The following is a 24,910-nucleotide window of genomic DNA, read 5'->3' as shown; positions in this document are numbered from 1 at the left end:
GATTGGCGAAGTTGAAACAGATGTAAATCAGTATGTCTGCAGTCATACGGCGTTTGTTTCCTCCCTTAAGTTTGTGAGATAATTTAAGTTATGAAAATTAGTCACAATTTCACTTTGTTAAATGTACTATTATATTGCACCTTATACTGCACTATATCTTACACCATATACTAGGGCTGGGTATCGATGAGGATTTCTCAATTCCATTCAATTTCCAATCCGATTCACAAGGTCCTGATTCGATTCAATTTCCGAACCGATTCACTATTAATTTGTTTAGGGGTATTTTAGTTAGGATGTCAATGCACCTCTTACCTGGTGCATTATCAAAAAATTTTATGTTTACAGTAAGAATTGTCCCCAAAGTTACATCATGTACTTTTTATTTAACATGACAAACACAGTCAAACACAGTTAACACAATAACAATTTTATGAATTAGACAGCTTATGAACTTTTCTTCCAGTTCAGAATTTTAGTTAAGGATTTTTGTACATCTGGCTCGTGGTTTTGATTTAACGAGATCTCATTGCACGATGAACAAAACCACACGCGTGATGTCTCAGTAGGTGCAGTAAACAAGTCTGGGCATGTCTCCCTCACTGCCGTGTTTCTGGGGGATGCGCTTCGGATTTATTATTTGATATTGGGTCATTCAAATGAGAATTGATTCGAAACGGAAAAATCGTTTTTTTAAACCCAGCCCTACCATATACCACATATTATACTGTATTGTTTCATCCTGCTTAATGCCGCTGCTATTACCCATACATCACATACGACACTTTATCCCTCAACTGTCACTTCTGTCACCTTTGTATACCAGTTGTGTCAGGCACAGAGGAAGGATTCAATCACGGACACAGGTGGTAGTTCCAAAAATTGTGTTCTTTATTCAAACTGGGTCCGATACACAAAAAGTCAAGGAGCGAAGGCAAAGGTACAGAGATCCGTAAGGCAAAAACAGGAACGAGGTAAGGAAAACTGGTCAAACACGAAGGTCTAGAATAACTAATTAAGAGAGCTGGATGTATTTACTGCTAAGGCAAGTGATAATCTGGCAGGGAAGTGAGGGAACACCAGGGCTTAAGAAGGAAAAGGCGTGAACGAAACAAGACACAGGTGCAACACATTAGGGAGGGACCCGGTGATCAACGGTGAGGGAGAGAGCTTGACAGGAACTGAAAAAGATTAGAGACAAGGGTTAACAAAATAAAACAGGAAATGCCGAAATAATAATTTAACTTGACAGGTCTGACAGTTGTATATACCTCTTATTTTATTTACCTTCTTGCTACTTTGTCTTTGTACTGTTGCAACAACCAAATTTCTCCTCTGGGGATCAATAAAGAATTATCTTTTAGTTTCCAGTTTAGCTCTATCTAATGCAGTTTAATGGAGAAGAATCCAACCTAATGAAGGTTTTAATGTTCAGTCTTTACCAAAACAGCTTTAATTTGTATTTTGTTATACTGACTCATGTTTTAGTATTTTTTCCACCTCATGTATATCAGTGAAGGTAGAAACAAGCACAAGACAGTTCAAGAGCAATACAAACCAGTGCTGCAACTACAGATTATCTTCATTATCCTATCCAAAACCCTGAACAACATCAGAAATACTTCTTCTAGTTTAATACCACATGAAATAGGAACTGACTGTATGTTTAGGGTTGTTTTCCTCCTCACTGTAAACACCATCCCATTGGAGGTCATTTTCCCATCTGTCACTCTTCCCACCATCTGTCTTTCCAACACACACATTTCACTGTATAAGACAATGTAAATAGTGGTGTGTGCAGCAGGGGCCTGGAACCAGTCACCATGAAGGACTGAGAGTCTGTAGGTTTTCAGGCCGTACAGTCGCTGCAGCCATGCTCTTTGTCAGCATGCACTCCTACCTCCGTGATAACACCTTTCATATGTCCTGACAGCTGAAGCCTTGTTTCAGAACAGTTGCATTAGTTAGAAAGATTTTTAGTCAAAGACACGATCCATTACAACTGCAAAGATCTAGGCCAACTTTACACTCTAAGAGAAAGTCACCTGGACTGTCCTCTCCTCCTCTTCTATCTGCTCCCTAAACCAGACAGTTGTTGTTTTTTTCTGATGAAGCTCTCAATTATTCTCCTGATGATTTATTTATGTTCATGTTCTTATAGGAACGACTAAGCAGAAGTCAGATTACTTGCAGTGGCAGAAATGTGCTTAAAGCCAGCAAATACAAATCTGCTCATAGCATAATTAATGTTGTGTCCTCTATCAGTGGAGCTGAATAGACTTTATTGAAATTATGCATGGGATGTAGTCTACTTAATACTTTATAATGACTTAATTCTTTAATTAGTGAGATTCTGCATTAACTGAATGTTATAAAATATATACTTAAAGAGGGGGTATTATGCTGTTTCATATTTTAAGACATATAATGTTATAATGTTGGATGTCCACATTAAACATGGGGGAAGTTTCAAATGTGCAGGTAAAATATTGTTGGAGTAATCCCCTGCTAAAAAAGTCTCAGTCTGCTGACAGACAGACTTCTCCAGACGCTTCACTTTGTGATGTCACAAAGTGGAGGAACTCTATATTTGGGCATCTGCCCGAGAATTAGCAGAACTTCCTGCCCCTGGCACAGTTCAAGGACACGCCCACCCAGCAGCTCAGTCTGCCTCCACCACTCTGCTCAAAGGCTCGTCAAGTTAGTTAAGAATGTCTTGGAGAAAGTGTTTATTTGGCTGTGAAGGAAAGACATCAGTGTTTACTTCCCCAAAGGACAAGAGCCCCAGACATTAATTTCAAATCAAAAAAGTAAAGTTTACTCCTTACCGACAACTCCGTAACATGGCCACGGGGTAGGAGGCGTGCCTCAAACCCTGAGTTCTGCCCCTCGGCAGGCTGTGGAAAGCTGGCCAATCAGAAGAAAGCGGGCTTGTTGGGGCGGGGTTTCTTAAAGGGACAGAGCTGACTGAGTCGTTTCAGTTAGAGGCTGTATGAGGGCCTGCACAGAGCACCAGTGTGAGTTTTTTTAACTGTAAATTATGCTAAGCTACTCCACAGGTATCACAGAGTGAAATATGAAGCTTGAAATTAGCATAACCCCCCTTTAAGAAAAACACAAAAAAAAAATGTATTTGCTTCGATTTTTATGGGTTGAAATAAAATATTTCACTGTTTTAATGCAGTTAAACTCAACTAATGTTCTCACATCCCAAGTTGTTAGTCAGACTTTAAACAGTTTCACAGATGGAACAGGAGGTCCTTGCCTTGATGTCCAATATCAGTTATACCGTTATCTGCCTGCTGCACTGGAAACCCTGAGCTATTGGCTCCAGAGGCTAAATCTTCATCAGTCAATAGCCGATGGTTTGCAAGATTAGTCATAGCCAGAAAAGCTTTACCATCTGATATCTAGCATCACAATCTGTCAAACATCACTGACACTGTATCACATCTTAATTATTATTATAGATTAAGAAACCCATATGGGAGTGAGCTGGTGCTTTGGGGTAAAATTAAGTTTGTGTGAGTGTGAGAGGGAAAGACATCCATCAAAGCTCATTTCTACTCTTCTCATCTCTCTCCTCACCACACACATGGAAACACCAGAAACATTTCCACCACCAGAGATAGAGAGAGATGATGAGGAGAGTGAGAGCGAGAGAGCAGGAGAGGACATAGTGAGAGAGAGTGAGAGAGCACTTTCTATTTATAGCGCGTGTGCCCGGAGAGGAGGAAGACTGTTGTTCGAAAGCACACTCAATGCCTATGATTTTGTTCTGCAGTATACTGGCTGCTGCACATAAGATGCACGAGAAACATACTATATATACATGCCATACAAATTATACACCGTGTGGGCGGTTAGATGGGTCATTACAGGGGAAATTAATGGCTGTTTGAAAGGCTGATGAGAGGAGGAACATGATTGGTCCAGTAATCATCCTTCGTCCCCCTCGGAGCCCTACATGGAGGAAACCACATCCATGTACTTTATGCTGCAGAATGTGTGTGTGCGCGCACATGTGTGTGTTTATCATGCATGCACACAGATTCTCTGCATGCGTTGTAAGCTGTCACTCACTGCTGGTTCACCCTGATTAAAGCAGCAGTCATGATTCATGACAGGTAATTCTGTAGCGCATCATCCCCCTCACTTACACAGCCTCCAGGCCCAAAGATTCCCACTGAGATTCAGCAATTAGGTTTCATGGAATATGGCACGCAGACACAAAGAGATAACTTACTGGTAATGTAACTCGGCTGTACGGAGATCTCTCGTTGTGAATGCTAAAAGCTCTGGCTCAGCAGTGAAGATTTTAGTTGGTGTCATTTTTTAAATGTAACCGTTTCCTGCTGAGGACGAGTTCCATCATTTGTCCTGCCTTTCAATTCGGAGTAAAGAACCGGTATTTTATTGAACTTTGTGATCGTCACACACATCCTTCTTACAATTTCATTTAGCAGACGCTTTCGTCCAAAGAGACGCACATCCGACAGTTAATACAACACAAGCGATGAAGACAGGAGGGAACACAGTCAGTAAGTGCCAACAAACAGCTTCAAGTTCAATTGGACGAAGGTGCTGACAGGAAGTGCACAGAGCGTAAAGCAGATATATATATTTTTGATTTCATCATCATCAACGTCGTTATTATCATCATCATGAGAATCCTAATCAACATCAACATCCTCAATGTCATCATCAACATCATCAACATCATCAACATCATCATCTACCCTAATCGACATCAGCAACATTCTCAATATACTCGTCATCAACATCATCAATGTCACTAAGTCTGGAGGTGTTCATGAAAGAGCTGGGTCACCTTTTTTTTAAAGGTGAAAGGGACTCTGGGAAACCGAATGGAGTTTGGGAGCTCATTCGGGGGGAGGGAGTGTAGACCTGGATGAGGGCGTTCAGGTAGGCAGGAGCCTTTTTTGTTGCTCTTTTGTAAACGAGTGACAGGGTTTTGAATTTTATTTTAGTGGAGGGATATGAGCAGCGGAGTGACGTGTGCCGTTTTGGGTTGATTGAAGACCAGTCGTGCTGCTGCGTTCTGAATCATCTGCAGAGGTTTGAATGTGCATGCAAGAAGGCCTGCCAGTAGGGAGCTGCAGTAGCCAATGCGTGATATCGCGAAAGCCTGTACCAGCAGTTGTGTTGCATGCTCTGATAGGTAGGTTCTGATCTTCCTGATGTTGTACAGGGCAAATCGACATGAGCAATCGAGGCCACGTGAACCGTAAAGGTTAGCTGGTCGTCAATTATGACGAGGTTCCGGGCAGATTAAGTGGATATGAGCTCAATTTGTCCAAGCTCAATCTCAGATCCCGTCGACTAAGTCTGACGCCGATACAGCCTCTGCTGTTTACAGAGCCGTTCTTTCATTCATTGAGCGATATCGGCAAGGCATGACGAGATCTGTGCCCAGACTGTCGTGTCATCTGGTGGGAATGACTCCTAGATCCTCTTTAGCAGATTCCAAACTGTCAGCATGCTTTACTTTATTCTGATGTTTGACTAATTTGTAGCTTGCTAGCACTACAGCAACTTCCAAAAAAGCCCTACCACACATGCACACAGATACATACACATATACACACATGCCACTTTTGAAGGTCAAAATATTTAAATCAGGAGGAGGTCTCAGAACCCAACTCAAAAAAGGTCAAATACTGTAACAAGTACTTCGAGTCTTGATGCTAAGCTATGCTAATCAACCCTTAAACTCTGTCTTCATACTAAAAAACAGAAATGAGAGTGTTATCAATCTCTTCTTTCAACCAAGAAAGAAAGTGAATAATCTGGTTTCTATAAAAAATACTGAATTATTCTTTTACATAAAAAGACACGATTAGGTTTGAACTCTCACAGCTCTGTGTTTCTGTCTAACCTCATTCTAACGTGTACACACAAACTTTTCTTGCCTTGTCTCTTTAATGGAGGCTGGGTTAGTAGCACCAGTTATTTCCAGCACCTCTCAGTGGGCCTAAAAATAGAGCGCGCGCACCCACACACACACACTTTCTTCTTTTTCCCCACCTCTGTGTGAGGCGGTCTGGTTTTGACACCCAGGTGTTTTTCCTTATTTCATGCCTACATGGTCTACCCAGAAATGATGTTTGTGCTGAGCCACCAGCTGATTCTGTGCCCACATTTATTTTCCTTTTCTCTTTGTTTTCTGCTTCTTTATATTAAAACTCTGGTTTACTGAATGTGGTCTGAGCCTTTTTCCGTCCTTATCTCACTGTCCTGGGCTCACATAGTTTTTTAAATAGTTGTCCAACATTTTGTCACAGTTACAAACTTGGTCCTTCAGTTCTCCCAGTTATTAAAAATGTCTGTCCTTCCTGTCTGCTCCTCTTTCTGCAGCATCAGACAACAGCCAGAGATTTCAGGAGACGTGTTACGCCTTCGCATTAACGCCGCAGCAAGTCCAGCAGATCAGCAGCTCAATGTGAGACACACACCGCTCAATCAGTGCAGGATGCTCTATCCTTCATGAATAATTCATAAATGTACATGTTTTCTGCAGATGTGTGTGGTGATAGATTTGTTTCTGCGCTCACAGGGACATCTCGGGGAACAAATGTGACTTCTCAGTTCAAGTTCAGTTGCGGTTTTGCCTGTCGGAGACGAGCTGTCCTCAGGAAGACCATTTCCCACCCAATCTGTGTGTGAAAGTCAACGGGAAGCCGTGTAACCTGCCGGTGAGGAGCTCACCTTAACCCCATAAATAACCCAACAAAAAATGCTCATTTGTTCTCAATTTGTTTTGATGATTATTAGAATGTAACAATAAAGATGCTCACTTTCTATCTTTACTTCTGATGTCTATGTCATGTAGGGTTATCTTCCTCCAACCAAAAACGGCGTGGAGCCCAAGCGGCCCAGCCGGCCCATCAACATTACCTCACTGGTCAGATTGTCCACCACAGTTCCTAATACCATTGTGGTGTCGTGGACCGCTGAGATCGGAAGGGTAAGGACCAAACAAGGAACTACAAATAAAGATTTGCTTGTTTTATCTTTCTGTTTTAATGTCTCATATATTTTAATAATGTCTCTTACATATAAGTACATGTAAATATGAAACATTCCCATGAGGCAGATATGTTACTTTATCTTTGCGCACAGTCCTGTCTGCACATTCTTGTTTGTACATAATGTTCAAGATGACTTCCGTTATATAAAGTTGCGTTAAATTTAGATTTTTCCTCCAGTACTCGTGTGAATAAATGCTCGTGTTTGTTCATCACATGCATGTTTATGTGCAGCAGTTAAAACCCCAGGATGTGGGACATCTGGCCTCCACTTTGTAGAGTTGTTAAACTTCACAGAGAGCTAACGCATATAATCTTGTATGTTAAAAATGCATGCTGAAGGAAGGCTGATGGCACAGTTATTCACAAAACTGATGGAACATTTTAGACTAAATTAATCTGCAAATTTGTCATGCTGTCCAGACAGGTCGTAAAAGAGCCATCTAAACACAGAGCTACATACTGGTCATAAATATCAGAGTGCAGTGCAAAGGTTCACATAAGTCTCAGAGCAGTATGATGCACGTGATGACTTCCTGCTGAAGTGTCCTCTTTCAAGGACATTCTTTTTAGCTGGCCAAGAGCTCTCACTTTGGCAAGCAAAAAAAATGTGGAATTTCAATTGTTGTCTACATTTTATGTGTGTGTCCACAGAGTTACTCTATGGCCGTGTACTTGGTGAAGCAGCAGTCGTCCACAGTGCTGTTACAGAGACTACGGGCAAAAGGCATCAGAAACCCAGACCACTCCAGAGCGCTCAGTAAGGACTGCCCAGCTGTTCTTTTTTAGGATCTTAAGACCTTATAAAACACACTGTTTTCACTATAACTTATACATTTGTTTCAGTCATAAAAGGCGTACAACTTACTTTTTAGCACCACAACATTCTCTAGCTTCATTTCATCCTACAGAAAAAGACCTCTGTGAGTTTCTCACAGTGATGTAGATGCAGATTTTAAATTTGGGGGGCAAAAGCTGAATTTTATCAGATATAATTTCTACCTAGAAGAGATTATGGAGCAAAAAACATTAACAACAGTTTCTTCAACTTTTTATCCACAAACAGACGAGATAAAACATTTAATATACACTTCAATACAAAAATGAAGAAGAATCATGAAAATCTAACCTAAAAAGAACCGTGTTGTCGAGTTTAGAACTTAGTTGGATTCACATCATTGAGTCTCACCTCAGAATATCTAGATATCAAGATATTCTGAGGTGAGGAAGAGAAAAGTCTTATTATTGCATCCCAACTCTTTTTAACTGTAAAGATAAAGTATCTGTGTGTTTATGACTCAATGATGTGAATCCAACTAAGTTCTAAACTCGACAACACGGTTCTTGTCAGGTTAGATTTTCATGATTGTAAAGTGTATATTAAATCTCGTTTTATCTCGTCTGTTTGTGGATAAAAAATTGAAGAAACTGTTGGAGAAAAACGTTTTTTACTCCATAACCTCTTATCTTAGGTAGAAATGAATAATACTTTCTGGAGATCTTATGTGCAGGAGATTGAAACTCTGTTTTAAGCGAGGTAGACCTACTTTAGTTGCTGACACACTTTCACTGTTTTTTCTTGATAAAACAGTTAAATAGCCAACTTGTTTTGCAGATGAGGAAGTCCTAGAATACGAATCACTACATTTTATATTTGTATCTTTACGTTATTTATAGTGAATGTGAGATGATTTAAACAGGTTCAGCAGCACAGTTGACATTTTTAACCCAAAACAGCACGAGGAGCTCTTGAACGCTGCTTAGTTCGTGACCTTGGTTTGAAACAATTTGTAAAGGAGTTGCAGTCTGAAAAGAGAACCTTACCATGTTTTCTCTCTCTCTCTCTCTCTCGCGTCTGTTTGTGTTTAACTTCTCTCCTGCAGTCAAAGAGAAGCTGACAGCAGACCCAGACAGTGAAATAGCCACGACCAGCCTTCGAGTGTCGCTGCTCTGCCCGGTAAACATGCTCCCTGCTTCTTTAGATTGGAGATTCAGTCATGCCAAGACGTGTCCGTCCATTCTTTTCTTTATTCCTTTTCTTTGTATGTTGTCTCAACATGCCTCCTTAACATTATCCACCTGTCAATTCGTCTTCTCAACCCCTATCATGCATGTTTTCCATGTGGGTTTGGCGTGTTTGTGACATTTATACCTCCCCTATACCCTCTATCCCTGCCGTGTTTGCATGTGTGTGTGTGTGTGTGTCCTCTTCACTCCCTGATTACATGTGTGCGCTTATTGTGCAGCTGGGGAAGATGCGGCTGATGATCCCGTGCCGAGCTCTGACATGCTCCCACCTGCAGTGCTTTGACGCCACACTCTACATCCAGATGAACGAGAAGAAGCCCACCTGGGTTTGTCCTGTGTGTGACAAGAAGGCCCCCTATGAGCACCTCATCATCGACGGGTACGTGACGCAACCCTCCATCCTCACAGTGTTCAGATTACCTGTCAGGAAATAATGCACAGGATGTTACAACTAAACAGAAAATGTAACCCAGACATCCGACCTTTAATCAGGAAACTAAACTCCTTATTTCGGCCCTTTTTGCACAGACAAAACAAACATGTACCATATACATGCTAAATGCTAATTTGTTAGCTTTAAATGTGCTTGTAGTTAAACTTTTTTTTTGACTGTCTCTCCTGCTACTGCTTTCTACTGCTTTCAGTCTATATCGGCAAAACCAACCAGCTGCTGGCTTTAGCTTCATCCTCACATACTTGGTTTTAATCTTCTCTTCTAACTTTGCCAAGAAAGCGAATAAGCTCATTTCCCAAATATCAGACTATTTCTCTGACCTTTCACATGTCTTTCATTTAGAAAGGAAAGAACAAATCCCAAAGCTTTAGCTGTGGAGTTAAAAATGTACTTCCTGATCTTGGAAACATTTGAGATCATATAAATCTCAACTCAAGTGCCACTCACTTGCTTTTTTCTGCAGGTTTCTGCTCTGTCTTTAAGTCTTTATTCTTCGCAGCCTCTGTAAGGGACTTTGAGTCAAAATGCTGAATAAAAACATTTAGTTTTTATCAGTGACTTTTTCTTGCACAATATTGTGTTTGACAGGATAAACTGCGTCTGTTTAACTGACACATGATGATTTACATTTAAAGATTTCAACATATAGAGCTTCACAGTAGAGTTGAAATTTTGTTTTCATTTATCAATCAAAGGAAATTTAATTGCCTGTTATTTTCATACTCTTTTGTCATCTTTCCATGAAAAATATTTGCTGCTTTTCAAATGTAAAAATGTGCTGCTTTTATGATGGTGAATGTGTGTTTGTAACAGGGGAGTTGGACAAAAGAATCACCTTGGATTTAGGGAAACTGTGAAGAGCATTTTTCACATTTTAAGGACTAAACAATAAGTCCATGTATTATAAAAGGAACTACAGGTTAACAGTATTGAAACAAGTGTTTGTTGCAGCACTTGCAGAGAGAGAGGACAGTGGATAGTGTTGGAAACAGTGGAAGAGAGAGTGGGGATGACAAGCAGCAAAGGGCCGAGGTCGGGAGTCGGGCCCGGGGCCGCCTCATCGAGGACTGTAGCCTCTGTATATGGGACGTGCGATTGAACCACTGAGCTAAACCGGCGCCCGAAACTCTTTTTAAAATCTAAAACAAGTCATTTAAGGCTAATGATGTGTAGCCTATTATAGGAACAACCAATCTCTTATCAAATAAAGTTATACATACATAGTAAGTATGTTTAAAACAACCTGAGTTGAGCAGAGTGCTGTACAAATACTTGTGCAATGATGGCGAGTAATGAGCATCCTGTCGGCTTGATGTTGCTCTAAAAAGCTTGAAGCTTGCTGCTTTGGGGAGGACAGCAGTTACAGACAGCTTAGATGTGTCAAGATTATTTGTAAACTTGCCTACAGGTGATGAGTATCTATAGACTTGTTGATGGAGTATTCTTATAAAGTTATGTGGAAAGACCCTCGCAGCAAAGTGTTGATGTTAGCCTGTTTAGAGTAGACTCCATATTTCAGAGTATTCATTTGAAGTGAAGGGTCTTTCCCTCTCTCCTCTGCCTTTGTTTAAAAAAACACCAATTTTCTGCGTGTGTTTGTGTACATTTTCTTGGCTGTGTTTGTGCATGACGTGTGTGTTTGTTCCCAGGCTTTTCGTGGAGATCCTGAACAGCTGCATGGACTGTGATGAGATCCAGTTCAAGGAGGACGGCAGCTGGGCCCCCATGAGGTCTAAGAAGGAAGTGCAGGAGGTCTCCTCTGCCTCCTACAACAACGGGCTGGATGGTGAGACATGTCATGAGAGATGTTCGGGGACAGGGTGGGATAGGAAACATGAAAGCAGCGAGAGAGAAATCTGGGAGCAATTAAATGAGGATTAAAGAGGCGCGGTGAGAAGAGAGGGACCGAGCATCTACGTCCCCTCCCATCTTTGTTTATGCATTGTCAGTTTTAATTTGGTGAGGCATCAATCATAAAGCCACTGTGTAAACTGCTTCCATGGTAACAAACATACTGTATCTCATACATGGGGCAGGGGAAATGTGTATGTGCGCATGTCAGCCTGCTCACAGTCAGCAGCGTTTAGGTTTTTACTTTACATTCTGAGAAATTCATGAATCCTAATTACGAGCACACAAACTAATTTTATTTCCCGCTGTTCTGCAGGTTCATGTCGGACATCTGCAGGCTCGGATCAGCGGAGCTCCTCGTCCAGCCACGGCGGCAGCGACGGCAGCAACGGCAAGAAGGTGGAGGTGATCGACTTGACACTCGACAGCTCCTCGGAAGATGAAGGACAGGATTCACCGCCTCCGCCGCCGCCTCCGCTGCCTCCCCCACCCAAAAGAGCGTGTCCCTCCATGTCCCCGCCCTCGCCGCCCGTCATCAACAAAGGGTCAGAGACACACACGAGGCTGTGATTGCATCTTTCTCCACTGTTTGTTTTCCATTAAATGTGGAAATGAGGCTCATTTCAGCTGCTCACATGGGCAGCTCTATATCTAGATGTTAAATATTTCATTAGTTTTGCACTTGAAGTATCTTTGACTATTTTACATCAACAGCTCTCACAGTAAGACGCAGAGAGTGCTGACTGAGGAAGCTCTCTGTCTTCTCAACACATACGCATCATGAGCAGAGGACTTAAGTTCAGCCAAATGTAAATTTACAAGCGTATAAAAATCAACATTGAATGAAATGCTTGACAAATCTCTTAGTATCAGGAATGATTGTTTAGAGCTCAACTTGGCATAAAATTCAGAGGCCCAGTTGGAAAATATCAGTGACTGTATTTATAGATGGACACGCGTCTCCATCTGCTCTCATTTTACGAAATCGATGCCAAAATAGCCCCTGTGACGGGTGCTGCCATCTTGTGATGGTGACGTCATTTGGAGCCAGAGTTGTGCAGTAGAGAGCCACTTCAGCTAACCAAAACACACACACTTAACTTACTGCATTAGGTAAGGTTAACGCTCACAGATATGTAAACTTTAATGACTGTAGTCATTGTTTTAGTTGCGTCTCCTTTCCTCATTCGTCTTCCACTCTGCTAATCTGAAACAGATCAGCTGCAGGAGCCGCATTTGTCAACAGAGCTGTCAATCATCCTTTTTACAGCATCAAATAACTCATTAAAAATGAACTTGTCAGAAAAATAAACACTCTGACGTAAATCAGCATGATAAGAAGTAACTATAATGACAGAAACCATGTTTGAGAAAAATGTATTTGGTGTGTATTTTGATTTTATAGTTTGACTCATGTCCCATCTGTTAACATAGAGGAGGCGGGCTTTATGACCTATACTGCAGCCAGTCAGCAGGGGGCGCGCCAAATATTTTGGCTTCACTTTTAGGGAGCTGTCATGTCGTCCATCTTTTTGTACAGTCTATGTAAAAAGTTCTTCAACATGTTTTGGCAGAAGTGGGCGCCTCATCTACACTACAGATCCCAAAGTGCATTTCTGCGAGAGACATCCAACCGTCCTGTCCTTAAAACTGTTGCATTAAACCACCAACAGGAACAGGAAGGGTCGAGCTAAAGATGTGCTTCGGGAAACGGCCCTTCCTCACCTTAAAACTTTTAAAACAACAGGATTTTCTTAGAAACAAAGTTGATATGATTGAAACTGTTGGTTTTAACATAAACAGTCCTGATTCTGAGTTGATTGCAGGAGATATTGTTTATAGAAAAGACTGCAGAGGAATAGCTAAGGAACGAGCAGCCGCTCTGCGTCTTTGCAGATTTGAATTGAAGCTGAAACTCTTGCAGCTGCTTTCTATCAAATTAGAATTCATAATGTGAAGCTGTGTAGAAACTACGGCTGCTTCATTTCACTTTAATGAACCCTTTGATTGTTAATGTTCAGACGTTTGTGTTTCAAGGTCAGCAGAGGAGACAGCAGCCCTGTGACTTACCTGATAAATATGACATGACGTAAAAGCCTAATGATTAATTAAAAGGCTTCTGTTCCTCTTCTTCTCTGTTTCTGCCTGCAGAGTGTTGAACCTGCACCACCAGGCGTCTCCTGTGAGCCGAACTCCCAGCATGCCCGCCGTGGATACCAGCTACATCCCCCCTGTCCCTCCTCTTATACAGGACTACAGACCCTACTATCACACCCCCAATGAGCTGTCAGGTACTGACAAACACACATAAGATGATGCCTTTAAAATATTTAATATATATCAAACGCTCTTATTTCAATTATATTGTACATCCCACATCTCAGAAAATATACAGACATTTTCATTCAGTACACTAATGTAGCCATGAGATATATAAATAAAAACATTGCCAGACATTTGATGGTTCCAGCTTCTTCAGTGTGAGGGTAAGCTACTGTTTCCTGTCTCACACTGTAACGACCTGTATGTCCTTGTATTTGGGAAAATCTCCAACACAAGAGGCTGTTTGAAGGCACCACGTTCGGCTCTGGGAAATGATTATTTTTCACATAGATCATGAAATATAGATCAAACACGCCTCACAGATAGGAGGTTCCTAGTTCAAATCGGTTTGGACGTCGGTGCCCTATTCTGTGTGGAGTTTGGATGTTCTCCCCGTGCATGCATGGGTTCCCCCTGGGTCCTCCAGCTTCCTCCCACAGTCCGAAGACATGCTCGTTAAGTTGACTCTAAAATGCAGTGGGTGTGAGAATGAAAGGTTGTCTGTGTGTCATGTGGGATAGGCTCCAGCCCCCCCAACAACCCTGAACAGGATAAGCTGATTAATCAACAAAAACTAGGTCTTATGACTTGATTTTATTCTCATATAGTTTTGTTCCTGAAAAGGTATATTTTTTTGCCTAAATATATCAAGTTGAGAAAACCAATAGACTCCTCTCACAGTATAATTTATGTGCCTCTAGTTTTTATTAACTTTTGATTTACATCTGTGGTTTGGATTTTCGTTGATATTCACCATCGACTCTGCTTGTTCTTCATTTCCAGAGTTGAACTTCTTCTCTTTTCTTCAAGGCGACAATCATCAGGTACGTACGACAATGCAATCACATCATGTGGATATGTGAATTTTACCAAAGCACAACAAGAGGGGAGGCAAATAATCAGAGGTGGATGTATCAAAACTCAGAAAACCAAAACTACGTGCTTTGAAAGTTCACAAATGTTGCACTGTTACAAAACTGAATGAACTAGTTGATCAGTAAGACTTTAAGGATATAAGATCCCTTTAGAGTACCTCTAACTTCTCTACACTTATATTATTGAGTGCTAAAATGCCTTGTCAGCTATTGTAAGACCTCTTCACATTGGACTCATATTACAAGGGGGCCTCGTGTGATGGCCGCTGGTGAATCTCAGTCGGTAGAGCAGGCGCCCCATTGAATTGACTGACATCCCTGAATGAAGATGTCAAGGCTCTTTGTAGCATTCACTTCCCTAACTTCATTTTAATGGGCTACCACACAATTTCTGTTGAGCTGAGATGCTTCTTTCTGTGGTTTTGTCTCGTCTGAGCCTCCTAAATTTCCACCCAAAATGCTGTCAAAACTTTGCTTTCATAATTCTCGTCCGAGAAACAGGGCAGAAAAAGGCACAGAGGAAACAGAAAACCTGACAGAAAGGCTTGCACGTCCCTGAGATTAGAAATGAGCTCTGCAATTATTACAAACTACTTGTGGTAATAGCAGATAATACTAGTCGTTTGCAAATAGGAACTTAGACTAAAAATCAACATGCCTCATTTTAGCCAGTGAAGAGCTACGTGTTTACATGTTTTATAAACGTGAACTCACATCCGACCATCACTTCCTGCTCCCTTGTGTCTCTCGTGTGGTTTAGCATTACAACATGGTGATGGCAGCAGCGGCGGCCGCTTCAGCCTCGGACGACCACGAGCTGCTTCTCAACCGCTTCCTGCCCTACAGCACCTCTTCCTCCTCCTCTTCCTCCCAGCTGTTCCTCGACCAATCAGGAGCCTCCTCGGCAAATTCCCTGGCCGCGGCGACCAACGGGGCGAGCAACTCGGGCAGCACCAGCAGCCTGGTGTCGTCCAGCAGCCTGCGCGACACACACTCCTCGCACTCTTCCTCGCACTCGGGCTCACACACACACCCCGGGGTGGTGGCCAGCCGGAGCAGCACCGAGGCGGCAGTGGCAGCTATTTACGGCGGGATACCGGATGTTATATCGTTGGACTGACTCGAGAGGAGTCCAAGCTACACTTTAAGTCCAGCTACGATCCGGTGACAAACATTTCTGACTGCAGGGTAAGGTTGTGATCCAGAAACTAGACTGGCCCCAATGCATCAAACTTTATTGTGGAGCCGTGATGACAAGACTGCCTCAAGAAGAGCACCAATAAAACTAGCGTGCTGAGGGTTAGACCTGATAACAGCACTGAGTCGTCTCTTAAAGGGGTCAGAAGTGGACTATGTGTTGGTGAACTGACTTCAGATCAGAAGCACGTTCCTGCTGCCAACCGGCACAAACAGAAGAGATGCTACTTGATGCTACTTAAGCGAAAACACAAAAGGAGGACGGCTCTTTTTTACGCAAACGACGAGAGGCACCGTGTACAGAGAACAAAATATATTTTCCTCTTTTACTTTTGTATGTTGACTCTGAACATTTTCAGATGCTTCTATCGCTGTTTCCAAGAGGAGGACTGAGGCTTTGTTTTTTTCTCACAGAAGCTTATACATATGCCTGTTGCCGTGTGGTTTTCCTTTACCTTTATTTTTAGCTCGATCCTGCTCACACCTTTTCATTTGTACAATATAGACTTTTTTCTCGAGCTCATTTTTAAAATCATGGTTAATTATTTTTTTCTCTAATCTATGACAAGAACTTTTCAGACACTGAATTTACAGTTTATTCATGTACTAATAATTTTATTCTGCTTTTAAGTTATGTATTCTATTTAAACAGTTATAAATATATATATATATATATATATATATATATATATATAAATATGCATTCCCTCTGACCTTCAGGTTAATGCTGTGGGGAGTGCGTAGGCGGTTTATAATTTTATCTCCTTGATTTCCTCCTTCTTACAAAGACTCTGCAGGCGAACAGCATTTACAAATGGAGACTTTTAGACTATTTATAATTGCCAACGTAGAGTTTTGAGCTGCAAGAGTTTGTTCTTATTTGCACAATGCCAAAAACAACATGCGGTACCTTTGAAAATTATCACAATAATGAGAGTGCAGATGATTTGTGTGCCACAGTGTTCTCAGTCGAGTGTCCACTTCTTCTGTTTCAGCTGGTGGTTGTTGAGACGTTTATACTTTTGTGCCCGTTTGTCTCTTGTCCTCTCCTTGTTCATGTTTTGTGCTTGACTGTTAAAAGGAGTAACGATAGAGGTCAAGCTGTCGTAGCAGCGTTGGGCTTTTTTTTTTGTTTTGTTTTTAAAGAGACGCGTTCATGACATGTGACCAAGTTTAACTAGTGCCTGTTAGTGTGCATGCTTCACAGCGTGTTCGGGAAGAAGTTCTCAGTGTGTTTTTAATGGTCAAAAACAAACTCCTTTTCTTACACCTCTGACAGTCTCGGCGTTATCTTTTGGGAAAGTGCTGTGGAGAAGTTTAAGCAGACAGTTTAGTGCCACAGTGAAAGGAGGAGATCTCAACATGCCAACTTAGACCTGGCACTGATCCTGCTGGTTTAAAAATACATGACCTGTCTGTAACTCAGTCGTCGAGCGATGTGGAAGTGTCAAAGAGAGGCGGAGGTTCGTTGGGAATACCTCGATGTTGTCGCCATTCAGCTGAAAAGTTTGCCTATGAATGTACAATTTTAAGAGTGGACACACTTTTGGTCTTTGTTTCCATTTCAGTCAGTGCAGAAGTTGAGATTCACTGTGTTCTGGTTACATTATCGTGACATACAGTAGAGCTGGCCCCCTCCTCCAGCCTGTGTGTCCTTGAAACTTTCCCCCTCTTATCAGCTTCTCCTGGATGTTCTTCTTCCAGACGTCAGAGGCTTCAAGGCCTCATTATCGCCACCGCAATGAGATAATCACTTCAGACAGCCACCTCCATCCCCTGTCCTCTCCTCCTGCAGCTAACTGGGAGACTTTAAACAACCCCCTGATAACTCCCCTAACCCCTCCTTCCCTCCCTCTCCCTCTCTCTTGGCATCCTTACTCTCCTCCCTGTCCTTCTCACGGGAACCAGCCCCCGGCTCTCAGACTGACGGCCGAGACAAGTCTTGTGTATTTCCTGTGTTGTGCAGTATTTTATTTATTTTGTAATCTTATTTCTATATATTATATTTTTACATATTTTTTGATTTCCATGGGTGACTCATCGTCACTTGGGAGCTTTTGTGATATGATTTATTTAATATGCATTTTATTATTCTTTTGCCAGCAGAGCAGTTTCTCCAAAAAGGTACCGTTTAGTTATTTGTCATGGAAGTACATGTGTGTGTTTCACTGGGAGATGATGAGGGTAACACTTTATAATAAGGGCACGAAACACATGCTTAATTTATATGACCATGATTATTTAACAAATGTCTTCATTCAAGATGTATTATGAGTTCCTGTTGCTCCCCATTAAGACATGATCAAGTAGCATTAAGCTAATGTGAAGAATTAATACTTAAAGGATCCTCAACTGAAGATTAACTCTTTAGCTACTTCATACATGAATTTATATGCCACCAAATTAGCTGGAATCCAGTTATACAGAAAACAGTTTCAGTAATTGTTATAAAAAATCTGAAGCTTTATAAAGTAATAATCTTAAAGATTTTCATTTAAATAAATGTCTGTTAAGTCACTATCTATCGTCGAATGAGGTAACACAATGGTGATTGAGCCTATGGCCCACTGATGAAAGCCTTTGTATTTGCAGTATTATGGACTGGGTGTCTGGTGAGACTTTTGTGGAAAAAATCACAAGTGGTGCCCAGTTAGTGACGCGTTTTCCATCAGCCAGCAGTGGTTGGTCTGCCAGAGAGGGTAGGCAGAGCTAAGCGGCTGCTTTTCTGGTCTCTGCAAGTGTTGCGAGTAAACAGTAATCTACTATGGCTGAACAAACAAAGAAAAGATGGATGACTACAGATACAACTTCAAAAATAAGTGAAAATCCAAAGAAAAAGAAACAAACTCGACGCTCAGATGAAGGCAAACAGTCTGAAAAGGAAAGCCAACCGTGGACGTCAATTACCGTTTATCGCCATAGGAGCCGCCAAAGAGAACGAAACTAAGATCTTTGAGATCATAACTTTAACCAAATGGTCAACAGAAATAATCTCTAGTTAAGATGGCTGGTAAAAAATCGAACCTCTGATTAAACACCAGTTTTTAGCCATGCTAACATCAAGCTAGCAGCATTGCTCCAAGGAGAGCAATCTAAATCTAAATCTAAACATTTTAACTGACACTCACAGTCCCCAGAGGTCATGATCTTACCGACTTAGACGATCTCCTGACTTTTCCTTTTGCTCCAAAATGTTTATCCAATAATTTACGGCTAAACACAAGCAAAATTAATCACATACTATTATCAGCAGCTGTTCTTTGTGGTTTAGTGCTCATCAGCAAATGTTAGCATGACTACATGCTAAACTAACAGTATTAGCAGTATTAGCATATTAGCTTGCTAATTTTAGCCTTCAGCTCAAAGTTGTGCAGCCTCACAGATCAGCTGGCAGAGTTCTTCTCTACAGTGTGAACTGTTAATGTATGCTGTAAACGTGATCGTCCACTCCTCACTTTCAAACAGGCTGAGATGTGCTCGCCTTTTATCCCCTTCCAAAGCAAACCTTACATCCATATTCGGTTGATTTGGAATTTACCTTCATGGTTTTGAGAAAATGTGAAGCTGATACAGAAGAACACTTACAATTAGGGATGAGCAGGGTCAAAGCGCAGAGGACCAGGGGTGTTTGTCTGTATGTGGTGAAAAGTAGGCGCTGTGGAGATGCAGGGATTTTACACAGTAGTGTGGTTATCTAACTAGACTCTGACTAATTGTCTCGGCATATGAATGAGTGTATGAAGTGTCTTTGAGTTGATATTCATTAAGTGAAGATCCATTAAGTGTCATGCATGATCGTTTCTTAATACTAAGCAGCACTAGTTCATAATACATGCTGAATACATTAAACCATCGTGACTCATTCATTAGTCATACATTACTTAAACATGTGTGCTTGTACCTTTGTTGTACAGTGATACACAGACTTTCTATACTGATGAAGATGTCGATCCTTCAGTTTCCTTCATGTTAGTTTAAATATTAATCACCAGTATTTGGATGCTTGATGAAGTGGTCTAAGTTAATGGATGCATTTAATCACATCTTAATTTATTGAAACTTCTTTCCTCTCGCTGCCTCGAGACGGCGCAGCAGATAACAATGACGCACACGAAGTGAGAGAGCAGACAGTGTTGAATGTGTTTCTGTTCAAGTGCTCTACACACTGGGGTCTGTACGGGATTACCAGAAAATCACATTCTCCTCGCCCTCCAACTTGTTCCGTAATGAGAAGGGTCTGCAGCTCCATCCTGTGGCTCCCTTTTGTTACTCCTCTGCGGGAGAGGTCATTAAGGAGCTGAGGGTGCTTCCTTTCACTCTGACAAACACATTTTTTTTCTCCTTTTGGAAAAGTGGTGGACTACATACAGGGACGGATAATCACAGGGCTGCTGCATCTTAACCCCTTTCTTACTTTAGTCACCAACAGGTGTGAACACTCGTTGGCAGCAGCGGCTCACTGTGTGTGTTTGTTGGTTTGAAATCTGTGAGAGTAACTGGACTAAAACTGTGCGTCTGTGCAGGATGAAGTGAAAGGAATAAGGCCACTATATCAGTTAATCATAGCAGTGTTTTCAGAAAATCTCCAGAGACAACCTTTAAAAAAAGCAGCCCAGCTCTTCGGTTGTTTCACTTTAGATAAAAGGGAAAATCTACAATGTGTATATTATGTCTGTATCAAAACCTGAAACTGAAAGTTCAGATCCAAACGTGGGTGTTTGATGTCCGTTTGTTTGTATGCTTTTTTGTGTGTCAGTTCAGAGCGAGAGAATAAATTAATTTATATATTTTATAGAAAAAAAAGCTGTACTATTATAAAAAAAAAAGGACTGTGGCCAATAAAGAGTCTTACACAACTGAATAATCTCAACGTCAGACTCGAGTCGACATCTGCACTCACTGCCTTAAAAACATTCACAGGTTCGGTTCCACGGCTCCAATCTGAGAGAAATCATTCAAAGGCTTTTCAAAGAGGGCAAGAAGACAGTGTACAGTAGACCTTTGTCAGTTTGTACAAATATACCAAGTGAAAAAATATTTATTACATGCATTGGAAGAAATTGTTTACTTATTGAATGTTACCTGTTTATGTAGAAAAGTTTAGATGTAATAAAATGCATTCTGTTATTTCTCTGTGTGTCTTTTCTCCTGCCTTAAAACACGGTTTGTCTCCTGTGGATGGAAGTGTTGATGTCATACTCAGAACTGAACACTGGGTGGCAGCAGAGAGTCGTTATGCTCCACTTCCCCCTTGTGTTGGATGTACAAAACCAATTACGCACGCCTTTGTCAGCTCCAATCGTTGCCTTCGTGGGTTTGACAAAACACTGTTCTTAGCATGAACATTTGCAATCATTATTACATGTTTATTTTTAGATTATAACTGGTGGGCGGAGCCTCACGCGAAGAGGAGGGTCCATTGCGCACAAGACTAATGGAGATATCAAACCTGATGTGCGCCAATTAGCACCTCCAGCCCACTAGTCATTTTATTGTGGATTTTGGATGATTGCGCGTCTTGGAGAGGGAGAGGAGGAGAGAGGACAAGACAGGAGGGTGGGGTGGATTCAGATGGAGGATTGGTTGGTGGCATCATGATCCAGCTCTGTTAGAGTATAAATGTTTTTCTCAAACTTAGACATAGATGTGTTTTTTGAGCTGCAGACATGAATGAAGACAACGATAGCGCGTGTTTGAACAGGTCACTGCCAGATATGGACTGTTTCAGCAACCTGGAGGACATCGACGTGACAGCAGACGGGAGTCCGATTCTGAGATTCCTCATCTGCCTGGTTTATTCTGTGGTCTGCGCTGCGGGTCTGATGGGCAACCTGCTGGTCCTCTTCTTCATCAGAGTCAAACACGAGAGGAAAAAGTCCAGAGTGAACTTCTTCGTGCTTAACTTGGCAGTGACAGACCTGCAGTTCGTGCTCACGCTGCCCTTCTGGGCTGTGGACACCGCACTGGACTTCAGCTGGCCGTTTGGAGACGCCATGTGCAAAATCATCCTCTCTGTCACAGTGATGAACATGTACGCGAGTGTGTTTTTCCTCACAGCCATGAGTGTGACTCGCTACTGGTCCGTTGCCTCGGCTCTGAAGAACAGGACCATGCAGAAGTCCTGTTCCGCCAAATGGGTCTGCGCGTTTATTTGGACATTGGCGACTCTGGCGACCGCGCCGACGTCGATTTTCTCCACTGTCAGCAACGTAACCGGAGAAAAGCTGTGCCTGCTGAGGTTTCCTGGTGGGCAGTACTGGCTGGCAGTTTATCACATACAGAAAATACTTGTAGGTTTTGTTTTACCAATGTCCATCGTGTCTATCAGCTACATCATGCTGCTCCGCTTCATCCGCCTGAGGAGTATGAAAACAAGCAACCCCAAACGGAGATCTCAAGTCACCAAATCCATCACCATGGTGGTGCTGTCCTTCTTCCTCTGCTGGATGCCGAACCATGCCATCACCCTGTGGAGTGTGCTGGTCAAACTGAACGTTGCAAACTGGGACAGAGCGTACTACATAGTGCACACATACGTGTTCCCACTGACCGTCTGCCTGGCGCACACCAACAGCTGCCTGAACCCAATTATTTACTGCCTCATGAGGAAGGAGTTCAGGAACAAACTGAGAAGTCTGATACACAGAGGATAGTAAGTGTGGAGCGTTGTGATCATTTAACACAGCGCGAGACGTGTTGACAAACTTAACCAAGACGCACCGGGTGCGCACGGAAAAAAACCGGCATGTGGAGAGAGAGGAGTCCAGTCCGAAACACAGCGAGGACTAGGAACATTACATCAAGACTATTCACTCGCTTTTGCTTATTGACAATGCTTCTTTTTGACACGTCTTGTCCGTAAAGGTTTGCGTAATGTGGCTTATTTTCTATAAAGAAACAATCACAGCTAATGTTAAGTGCTAAACGCTAAGAATTGCTTACACTGTCTTAAATGATCACAGTAATGATCCATGTGGCATTGCTAGTTAAATATTAGAAGTGTTGTATCTACAGTCTGAGTAACTGCGTGCGTAATTGCGCATGAAAACGAATTACGCATTAGTGTGCTCGCGTTAGAACTATGTGGACACGTCTCCAATGTGGCAGCTCACACCCCATGGAGCTCTCTCGCTGCTGGTGACCACATTGATGGTAAATGTAGCGGATTTATTTTGTTAAAGCATCGAGGAGGTTGAAAGTTTATGTGAATGTTTAAACAAATAATGTAACCAGTTTACAATAACAGTGTTATCAATCATGGATGCATCACCATCACCTGCTGATGTAAAGGGGGACATCTTACACGTCATGTTTTTGTATTCAAAAGGTAACAAAATGTATGATATATGATTGTTGAAATATAAATGTTGTAAATACGCAAAAAAATAAATACGAATGGTATCCATTATGTGTGCTGATAAAAAAAATGCTCTCAAGTTGTCAAAAGTGTTTGTTTTCCTCATTATAAATAACTGATTATGCACGAGCCACCGCTTGACAAGTGATAAGTCTGAGTTATAAATGAGACGCGGTTATGACACGGGACTCTCTGACCTGCGCACTGAAGCTCAGCTATCATCATCACGTGAAGCAGATGACAGGTGAAATTGACACATACATAATGTATTTTTTTTATCCTCAGCGCCCAAAGCTTTTCCAAATCATGAGGGAAAAGTGGCTGCATGCACGAGCACTACATAAGCCACGTGCAATAAGGCCTCACCGAAAGTGTTCAAGAGCTGCTTCGCACGTGTACTCACAGCTGGGTGTCATCACTCATACTCAGAAACTAGGCTCTATTCTTGTCTGACACGATGGGCCCTGGCTGCAAATTTTCATTAACAGTGTACCCCAGTTTGTTTTATTCAGGTTTACTGCCAGAGATGCTCTTTTTTCTGTTGACATTGCATTGATGTAATTTAGGTGTTTAGGTGCACACACACACACACACACACACACACAAGCACACATTGTATTTCATAATGTACACACATAGATTTCACCAGCAGTGATTGTATGCCATGAAAACGACATGATTCTCTCCCCCTCCCCTGGTCTCAGTGAAGCAGACGCTGCCTTCATGGTGCATTTATTCAAATATTGTGCAGAAATACATTTTCGATGTACCTGAAATTTACCTGAGTTGCTTTTTTTGACTACACTTATCTAAGTAATAAATTTTCTGACACTTTATACTTTCACTCCACTGCATTTCAGAGGGAAATATTGTATTTTTATTCCACTTCTTCATTTCCTCAGCAAAAATAAATCACAAAAAATAATATATAAAACAGTCAAGCATATCCGAGAATGTAGTACATGCTCATTAGGTGAGCTGGTGACTCTAAAATTGCCCGCAGGTGTGAGTGTGAGCGTGTAAGGTTGTCTCTCTATGTGTGTCAGCCCTGTGATTGACTGGTGATCAGTCCAGGGTGTACCCTGCCTCTCGCCCAGTGACAGCTGGGATAGGCTCCGGCCCCCGCAACGCTGAACAGGATTAGTGCTTTGGATAAAGGCTGGATGGAGAACAAGACAGAAATTCATTCATGTTACTGATGACTTAATCATCACTGGAGCACCTTTTCTCTGCAGGATATAAACTGTAGTTTTTTTCAGGCTGTTTATGTGCTGAAGCTGAAGCTTTGTGAGAAAATAATTTCCTCCTCTCCGTCTCATTGTTGTTGTTCTGCTCCTAAACAGCTGTGCTGAACTATACATCAGCTATCTAGCAAAGACATAATGTCTTGTATAATGCTCTTTACGCTCTTTACCTTAACATGGTTGCCTGGGTTACCAGGGCCAGATAATGCATTCAGTTTCATGCTCCATTCTTGACATGCTCCATCCATGGCCCTCAGGAAGAGCACCCCGTGATCCAGAGAGTAAATCAAACTGCTCCCAGCTGTAGTTTTGTTCCAGCCTCCATCAAGCTGCTAAACCCTAATGCTAAACCTTTTTGCAAAGGAGCAATGTGCATTACATTCACAAGCTCTCACGTACTCAGAACCGTTATATATTGCATCCTTACAGTTTCTATTTTAAGCCAACATGTCGTCAATGTCTAACATAAAGTTATGTGTCTTTTCTAAGTTTGAACGTGAAGCAGCTGTTTAGAATCTCTCTTATGTTTTCAT

The 24,910-nt window shown here is 41.8% G+C and overlaps 2 protein-coding genes across 4 annotated transcripts in view; both read left to right on the top strand.

The window, feature by feature from the left end:
- LOC138587636 (E3 SUMO-protein ligase PIAS1-like) overlaps positions 1–16,333 on the top strand; it is a 28,472-nt gene extending 12,139 nt beyond the window's left edge. Inside the window, exons 2-12 of one of the 3 annotated variants that reach the window (XM_069657986.1) lie at positions 6,379–6,463; positions 6,578–6,716; positions 6,854–6,988; positions 7,704–7,809; positions 8,933–9,006; positions 9,296–9,456; positions 11,181–11,317; positions 11,720–11,927; positions 13,534–13,673; positions 14,488–14,528; positions 15,340–16,333. In XM_069657986.1, coding sequence (XP_069514087.1) covers positions 6,379–6,463; positions 6,578–6,716; positions 6,854–6,988; positions 7,704–7,809; positions 8,933–9,006; positions 9,296–9,456; positions 11,181–11,317; positions 11,720–11,927; positions 13,534–13,673; positions 14,488–14,528; positions 15,340–15,699 — 1,586 coding nt within the window. In that variant the 3' untranslated portion in view covers positions 15,700–16,333. Of the gene's footprint in view, positions 1–6,378; positions 6,464–6,577; positions 6,717–6,853; positions 6,989–7,703; positions 7,810–8,932; positions 9,007–9,295; positions 9,457–11,180; positions 11,327–11,698; positions 11,928–13,533; positions 13,674–14,487; positions 14,529–15,339 lie in introns of all 3 variants that reach the window. The other 2 variants (XM_069657987.1, XM_069657985.1) reach the window with 2 other exon arrangements.
- A 5,095-nt stretch (positions 16,334–21,428) lies between these two features.
- Positions 21,429–23,159, top strand: rxfp3.3a1 (relaxin family peptide receptor 3.3a1). Its single transcript, XM_069661089.1, has one exon. It carries the CDS (start codon positions 21,443–21,445, stop codon positions 22,427–22,429), a length of 987 nt encoding a protein of 328 aa, XP_069517190.1. The 5' UTR covers positions 21,429–21,442; the 3' UTR covers positions 22,430–23,159.
- Positions 23,160–24,910: the final 1,751 nt, after the last annotated feature.

The sequence above is a fragment of the Semicossyphus pulcher genome, unplaced genomic scaffold, assembly GCF_022749685.1.
Source record: "Semicossyphus pulcher isolate SPU_LCO1_2020_fin unplaced genomic scaffold, fSemPul1.0.p SCAF_1, whole genome shotgun sequence".
NCBI classification, from domain to species: domain Eukaryota; kingdom Metazoa; phylum Chordata; class Actinopteri; order Labriformes; family Labridae; genus Semicossyphus; species Semicossyphus pulcher.
The sequence above is the reverse complement of the archived record's forward strand: the minus strand, read 5'-3'. Positions and strand labels throughout refer to the sequence as shown.

Excerpts from the sequence above, each read along its gene's own strand:
- rxfp3.3a1 (XM_069661089.1), top strand. The coding sequence starts at position 21,443 with ATGAATGAAGACAACGATAGCGCGTGTTTGAACAGGTCACTGCCAGAT.